General features: G+C 36.2%; 1 protein-coding gene across 1 annotated transcript; it reads left to right on the forward strand.

Annotated features, from left to right (window-relative positions):
• Nucleotides 1-516: 516 nt before the first annotated feature.
• Nucleotides 517-8011, forward strand: LOC107801499 (transcription factor LHW). Its single transcript, XM_016624830.2, has 10 exons — nt 517-1505; nt 2443-2664; nt 2764-2845; nt 3614-3655; nt 3735-3794; nt 4319-6106; nt 6236-6337; nt 6645-6785; nt 6909-7034; nt 7137-8011. The coding sequence occupies exons 1-10, from the start codon at nt 1411-1413 to the stop codon at nt 7311-7313; spliced, it is 2835 nt and encodes a 944-aa protein (XP_016480316.1). The 5' UTR covers nt 517-1410; the 3' UTR covers nt 7314-8011.
• Nucleotides 8012-8333: the final 322 nt, after the last annotated feature.

Genomic DNA, 8333 nt, shown 5'->3' on the forward strand with positions numbered 1-8333 from the left:
TTTACCGTGCTTTATTACGTATAGACTGTTTTAAGAAAAATCTTCTTTAAATAGTTCAGCTATAGAAATTGATATATGTTTTTGCTTTTAAATTGTTTTTACTTTTGCTTCAAAAGACAAATAACATGGGCCACAAAGTAGGTAATATACAGACATATTAAATAAATAGCTAAATACTTTTTATATTATCTTTGTTATAGTCTTTTTAGATAAATTAATTGTTGGTTGTTATTCCCTCCGCTCCATAATAAGTGATTTTTTGATTTTTTTATTTTGATCCAAAATAAATATCGTTTACATAATCAAAAATAAATTAATTTTATTTTACCAAAATTTATCTTTATTTATACGTGTTTGTATTTTTTTAAAGCTAAAAAGTCCTTTATTATAACGTGAAAAAGATATACTGTATACAGATGCATATATTTTGAATTAAAATTGTTTTCGGGAACAAAAGAGAATGTTAATCTGCTTTTTCCTAAGAAGAAGCAATTCTAAGATTCCATGTACAGTCCCAAGGCACAAAACACAAAAGCCCTGAGCCCCTGAATTTGAAAAAGACTACCAAAAGCTGACAAGAAATTACCCCCCATGGTGGTAAAACCGTAGTTCTCTACTCCTTCCAAACCCGTTTCTGTCAACTAATACTCTCTCCCCATTGTATGTTTTAATCATAACCAATATTTTGCTGCACACTCCCCACCATTTTCTTCCAAGCAGAAGTGAGCAAATAGCAGAGTCAGCACTGAGAAAAATAAACACTGAAACACAACAGCACTACTTCAACTACTACTCAAACCATAACCTTCACAGAAAGCCTTTCTTTTTTCCCCAGAAACACACACACACACACATACAGAGTGGTGACATAACATTAGTACATTCACCAGAGATTCTTTTTCCCACTCAAGATTGAAGAACTGTCTGAAAAGTTCTGATCTTTACTTCTATATACACTCAGTATTCGTTTTTGCTTCAATTCTTTTTTGGGGGTTTTCTGAAAATGGAGAAAATTGTGGTTGTTGTTAACTGTAAGCTTAAAGCTTGTGGTATTGTGTAGTTCCCTGTAAAGGGTCTTCTCCATTTTACTCATTTAGAGAGAAAAGTTTTAGCTTTTCTCTATCTTGTTATTTCTTTCCTCTCTTTCACTTTTCTCTCCACTCTTAGAATGGGTTGCAGGAATATGATAGTAGTGAATTTGGATCCACAAAGAAAGAGAAGTGGTGGATTGAGAACTAAACAGGCAGGACGTGGTTCTTGCAGGGGAAGTTAGACTCTTTACTGCAAAAAAAAATGTCTTTTCTCTCTTGAGAAGTCCATATAGTATGTAATATATTATTTTGGTGCCTTCTGGGGTTATATACACACACACGCACACACACAGTGACACATAACAAAACAGAAGTTGGTATGGGGTATTTGCTGAAAGAGGTGTTAAAAACTCTGTGTGGAGTAAGCCAGTGGTCTTATGCTGTTTTCTGGAAGATCGGTTGCCAAAACACCAAGTGAGTTATTAATTAATGTTTTATTTAATATCTTCCATGTGGGTGTAACTATATTTTTCAAGAAAGATTAAAATGGAAGTATAAAGATGTAATTTTTGGCAGTTTGGTTTCTGGTTTTAGTACAAAGTTAAGTGCTTTCTTGTTTTTAACAAAATGGAGAAAAATGTGTATACACATTTCTAATTTGTATATTCTTTTATTTTGCTTTTTGTGCATTGTTTTGATTTTTGCTTACTCTTGTTCTTCTCTCATTTTTGGCTTTTTATGCTGATGATTGTTTTTTTCTTTGCTGATAAAATAGAGGGCAAATGAAAGTAACAACTGAAAAAGTTAAAAGTCTGATAGTCCTTTTATTGCTGCAAAAATGTAAACTGAGTGTCACTAATTTTATTGAGTTTAGTTCCTTTCTTCACAGTCTCCCTTGTTTGACCAAAGATAAAGCTTTCTCGATATGTATGATGAATCTGTGGTAATTGAGCTGAAGTTGTGTATTCTGTTGTTGATTACAGTATGATTTGACGTGTAATTGATTTATGGGATATTGTTGTACTGTTTTCGATTTGTAATCTGGTGGCTTCCGTTTTCTGTTTTTGGAATGTTGTTGCTTGTCCAGTGTGTTTTGTCTTCAAGAATCTTAATGGAAGTTGAAAAAAGTAGATTTGTTGTAATCTTAAAAAATCCTTTCAACTCTTATGATCTGCTGTACACAAACATACTTATTACTGTTTTTGTCATTTTTGTTTGATTCTGTATGTCCTTATTATCAAGCTTCTTGTCTCTTGTTCTTTAGTTTCTTGCACTTTTCCAGCAATCTAGCAAAATAGGAATGCAGAGAGTTGTCACTTTCTGTGAATGACTTAGCTGATATTTTTTCTATTCTTGATTAAAATTTTCCAAATGCTGCAACTGAATTGATATATCTTTTTTGGTTTGCCAGGCTTTTAATTTGGGAAGAATCTTATTGTGAAACTTCAACATTCTCTGGTTTACATGGAACTCGTGAAGTTGAGAATCCAAAACTAGTTTTCCAAGACTGGAGTGCTTGCTGGGATTCGGGTGAGGTTCAAAATTCTCAGCTTCTGAATCAAGCAGGTGAGAGCTTGCGTTTGCTCGTAAACAAAATGATGATGGACAATCAGTTCAATCTAGTAGGAGAAGGGTATGACCTTACTATATGCAGCTTATTGATGTTTTCTGTCGTAAAATGAGAGCTGGGAAGAGTTACTTCATATGTTATATCTTTAATTTTGCATCTCAGACTAATTGGCCGGGCTGCGGTCACTGGTAACCATCATTGGATTCTTTCAAAAGGTCAAAGTAAAGATGCTCATCCACCAGAGGTATGTATTTTGATAATTCTTCACATGCTGATGGTCAATTGTTTTCCTTTTAAGATGCCATTCCACCATAATCTATAGCATGTATACACTAAATATATGCATTTCTACTTTCTTTATTGCGTGAAAATATGAACAGTTTGTCACGCCCCAACCATGGGGAGTGGGACACGACACTCAACACCTTCACTTGGTTAACCATAACCCATGCATGATTTAATATGTAGATCCATTCTTTAAAACATTTGCCTTCCATTAGTTTGAAAACATTACATAAATAAAGTAGTGATTGTACATGCCATGAGACCTTAATAGAAAGTGACAAAAACATAATCTAAACCCAGAAATGTCTATGGAGCTTCTATGACAATCATGGAAAGAAAAGGAATGAAATGCCGGTGACAAGGACTCGGCTATACCCAAAAAGGAATTATCATAGTCTGAAACTTCAAAAGATAGCCTCCGAACATGAAGGAGGCTCACCAATGACTGCTAGGAATGGGGAAGTACCTAGCGAAGATCCGCACCGTTTAATGAAGCACAACCTGCATCCATTAAAGATGCAGCATCCCTTGTAAAAATCTGCTTGTGTGGTCAAAGTTAGTTTTGTTATTCAATTGAATTTAGGAGCTGAGAAAACCCTGCTAAGGTTAGAAACTTAGACTGAGATGAAGCTAAATTTTTTCAATTTGGTGATGCTAAGATGTAATGATATTGGTTTCTTGTTCCAATGATGCTTACTATTGCTTCCATATCTGGTGGTTTTGTTAGGTTCTGAAGGAGCTTTCTCAGCAATTTTCATCTGGCATCCAGGTATAATAACCTTGATTTCATTGATATTTCTTTATTTTGTGTAATTTGATTAAATTCTTTATATATCATTGTTGTGCAGACAATTTCAGTTATTCCTCTTCTTCCTCACGGCGTTGTTCAATTTGGTTCATACTTGCATGTAAGTATTTTTCTTTCTTGCCATTTTAAAATCTTCAAACCAAAATAAATCTCAAGTTTTCACCCACTGTTACAGCCCTTTCTTCCACCTTTTCTCTCCAATCGTTGATCAAACTTGCATTCCCCAAGCACTGTGAAATGAAAAGCTTTGTGTTACTCGGTCAGCTTTCAAGCCGCTTATGCTCTGGTTACGTGTTTTAAATAAATAAATCATTAGGCTATAGAAACTGAAAGTAATCAATTCCAAGTTCAAACTTCAAACAGAAAGGTCTTGTATTCCTTAAAGTTAGGGGAGAGGAGGCCAGATATGGTAAGTTGGTAGACATTTTATGTTGCATATTAGCGTGAATATAATGCAGTTAGCATAAAGTGATTCTGTCAATGTCAAATATTTTCTAATGTTTTAGTATTAGTGCTAGGCCAGATGTGCCCAGGGGTGATAATTTCTTTGTCTGTATTTTTCAACCGTGCTTGACGTGTTCAAATATTACAAGAAGTGAAAACTGGTGATTTTTGTTGCCTCAGATACCGGAGAATATGGGATTTGTGGAGGATGTGAGAACCCTAATAAGTCAATTAGGGTGTGTTCCTGGGGTTTTATTATCTGATGAAAATGCAACAAAAGAACCTGCCCCAATTACAGCCAGACCAGTTTATCTTGGGAGTTGTGTCTCAATGGAATCTTGTCGGAGAGCCAAAGTAATGAACTCTTCTTCAATAATAGATAGCTGCAACTATAGTGCTAACTCAATTCAGACACAGAGTTTCATTGGTCAAACTTCTTCTTCTTTGGCTGGACAAATTCAGGAAAGTGTGCAGTCTAGTGATTCAACATTTCAAGCCTCTAATATCACTAGACGTTTTCCCGAATACCATGATGACCACTTTCACAAGAAAATTTCCCCAGAAGTGACATCATACATGTCTACAAACAGCCAGCTAACAAATAATGTGATCAAAGCTGAGGTAAATCCAAAAAATCCTGACGTATGGATGAAGCAACAGGCTTCGTTGCACATTCCAAGGCCACCATTTTGTCAGGAATCTTCTGTTGGCTCATTAACTCTAGATAGTGGCAGCATAAGATTGACTGAACAGCAGATCTCTGGTGAAAATAGTCTTACGAAAAGCAAATCAACTCTGTTAAGAATCGGTGATATTCTTACATCCAACTTTCATGAAAATACTGTTCTTGCATCCACTGGAGTAACTGAATTGTACAAAGAAGTGAACAAGTATCAGAAATCAATGCCGAGTCCCAATTTTTTCTTAGATGCCATCAGACCACCGCACAAAACCATCTCTTGCACAGACTCTACTGGAAATGGGCTTCAGATTGGTTCTTCTGAATTGAAGGCATCTTCTTCATATGATGTTGTGAACCATGTAATTAACAATCATTCTTTGGATGGCCAAGGCACACAGTTTTTGTTGGACGGGAGCAAAAGAATGGTAGAAAATGATTTGTTTCAAGCACTCGGCATTATGTCAACGCGGGATGAGCAACCAAGTTCAAGTGAGTACATTCAAGATGAATATGGTGAAAAACATGAACATGGAGTGCAGAATCCCTTATTTGACAATGCCAAATATGAAGATGTGCGTATCCAAAGTCAATCAGGGGATGACTTATTTGATGTTTTGGGTGCTGATTTTAAAAACAGACTACTAAATGGAAGCTGGAGTGATGAGCAAAGCAAAGGACCAGACTCAAACACAATGGATTGTATTAGTAATTGCTCTACTTCTAAAATAAGTCAGGATGCTTCTTTTACAGTCAACCTAGGAAACTCAGATAGTGGTATGTTCTCCATGACTGGCTTTGACCGTATCTTAGAGACTATGGTATCCAATCGTTCTACTAAGCAGAGCATGGAAAACAACCTTTCTTGTCGGACGACGTTGACTAATTTGAGCAGCTCCTCTGCCCCTAATGCTTCATATTCCTATGGCCGAGTTGGGTTCTCCAGTCAAATTCAGGGAGAGCTTTATGGGCCTCCCAAGACACTTTCAAAATCAGGAGCAACAAGTTCTGATTCATTCAAATATGAGTGCTCCAAAGAAAACACAGGAATGCATTCTCAAAGTAGTTCAATTTATGGATCACAAACCAGTTCATGGGTGGAAAGTGGCCATGACACAAAGCCGTCAAGCAGTGTTTCAACAGGCTATTCTAAAAAGCCAGACGAAATGAGCAAGACAAGTCGCAAAAGGCTTAAACCAGGAGAGAATCCAAGACCCAGGCCAAAAGATCGGCAAATGATCCAAGATCGCGTTAAGGAACTGCGAGAAATTGTGCCTAATGGGGCAAAGGTGATACCTCCTTACAACAGTTAGACATCCTCTTTACTCTATTATTGTATTACTTTATTATTGTCCGATCTCGTATTATAAAAAGTTTTCATGTACTAATGCCTTCACTTGACGATCATGTGATTTCAGTGTAGCATTGATGCACTGTTGGAACGCACGATCAAACACATGCTTTTCTTGCAAAGTGTCACAAAACACGCAGACAAACTAAAACAGACTGGAGAGTCAAAGGTTTGAACCATTTTGCTTCATTCTCATGATACTGACAAAATTGGGTTTTCTTTGTGAGATATACTGTATTCTGATTTGGTAGTTAAATTTACGGCTGGAGATCATGAAGAAAGAAAGTTTCCAAGAGCAAGAAAGTCATGAAAGAATATGATAGCATTATTACTCTCAATATAAATTCTCAAGTTTTCAACTACAAGGGCCTACTAGTTTATGCTAAAGATTAAAAGGTGTTAATAAATCAAACAGAAAGGTTGAATTTCATGTGAGAATTGGTTCTCACCACTGTCTCTATGTTGTGAATCGGCAGATTATCAGTAAGGAAGGGGGATTGCTTTTAAAGGATAATCTGGAAGGTGGAGCAACGTGGGCATATGAAGTCGGCTCACAATCTATGGTCTGCCCTATTGTAGTTGAGGATCTGAATCAACCTCGTCAAATGCTTGTGGAGGTTGGTATCTGTACATCTCCAAATAAATGATCCTTTGGTCCGCTTCTTACTGATTCTAGCATATCTGACATGTTCTCATTATATTCAAAAAATATAATCAACTAAATTATCTGTTCTCTGCAGATGCTTTGTGAGGAACGGGGCCTATTTTTGGAAATAGCTGACATTATAAGAGAATTGGGCTTGACTATCTTGAGGGGGGTTATGGAAATGAGGAACGACAAAATATGGGCACGATTTGCTGTAGAGGTAACTAATCAAGAATTGGACGAAACCTGCTTTTTGTACTCCCACAATTTTACTTGGTTGTTTGTCATTTAGCATGACTTGGGATCTGATATTTAACTACAGGCAAACAGAGATGTAACAAGGATGGACATATTCATCTCACTCATTCGCCTCTTGGAACATACAGCAAAATGTGAAACAGAACCTGCCAATGCTAATGATAACAACACTGCAATGGTGAATTCATCCCACCAAGCAGCGTCAATACCTGCAACTGGTAGAGCTTGTAGTTTGCTGTAATCAACATTTTACTACTGTTTCACTTGGTAATGTTAAGAGCAAGCGCCAAATCATACTTGCCATGACTAACATTTACATCAAAATGATCCTTCTGGTGGTTCCAACGCTAATCGATACATATTCCTCCCATGACCCCAAAGGTTTATCTGAATCCCCTAAAGAGTTGCATGCTTTTCTAATCCATCACTGGTTGTAAACATGTAATATGTAGCAATCAGATGCTAGAGAATACCTCTTATAGAGAAAGAAGACAATGATAGAATGATATGGAAAGGAAAGTTTCTTGGTTTATTGTATAGGGGTGCTGGGGCCTTTTGTTTTTTGGGGCTTTCAAATTCTGTTACTGCTACCAAAGTGACTGTAGTAAGCTATCCTTTCCCCTTGAACTATTTTCACTCTGCTACAAAAACCAGGTTAACCGCAAAGGGTTACAAAAAGAGAAAAGAAAGAGTGGACATCGTACAGCATTAGTCCTAAGGTTCCAAATCATATATTGCATCATCATCCAATGTGCCTCTTGTCACCGGGGCAAAGTTACATGGTACAACGGGAATTCAATTTAATCCTTTTCGGCAGTAAGTTATATTTTGTGTAACAAAATTTTTATGTCATATATAAATTGTTGAATTCTCTTGATACAACAAAAACTTTCTAGAGAAATGACAAAGGTCGTTCAGAGCCTGACCACATTCAGTACACTCACCTTCATGCATGGTTCTTGAATTCTAGTTATTGTATTATTTCCACTGGAATCTACAATAAATATTCTAAAGTAGATTAATCCTTCATGTATACGGAATGGTACTACTCCCTCCGTTCACTTTTATTTGGCAAGTTTTTACTTTTCACGTCTCTTAAAAAATCTATATTCTATATTAAAAGCACAAAGGCTCTTAGCGAAATGTCGTTTGCTTTTTTTACCCTTTTAAAATATAATACATAGTGGACAAAATAATCATTTGATTCTTCCCTAATATTTAGGAATATTCATTTAATTAGTTTTATAATTTTAAGATTAAT

Source organism: Nicotiana tabacum, chromosome 22 (assembly GCF_000715075.1).
Source record: "Nicotiana tabacum cultivar K326 chromosome 22, ASM71507v2, whole genome shotgun sequence".
NCBI lineage: Eukaryota > Viridiplantae > Streptophyta > Magnoliopsida > Solanales > Solanaceae > Nicotiana > Nicotiana tabacum.

Bases quoted from the DNA above. Each gene is read 5' to 3' on its own strand.
- LOC107801499 (XM_016624830.2), top strand. From the start codon at position 1,411: ATGGGGTATTTGCTGAAAGAGGTGTTAAAAACTCTGTGTGGAGTAAGC. The intron at 1,506-2,442 runs GTGAGTTATTAA...TTGGTTTGCCAG, and splicing joins ATCGGTTGCCAAAACACCAA to GCTTTTAATTTGGGAAGAAT. The intron at 3,795-4,318 runs GTAAGTATTTTT...TTGTTGCCTCAG, and splicing joins AATTTGGTTCATACTTGCAT to ATACCGGAGAATATGGGATT.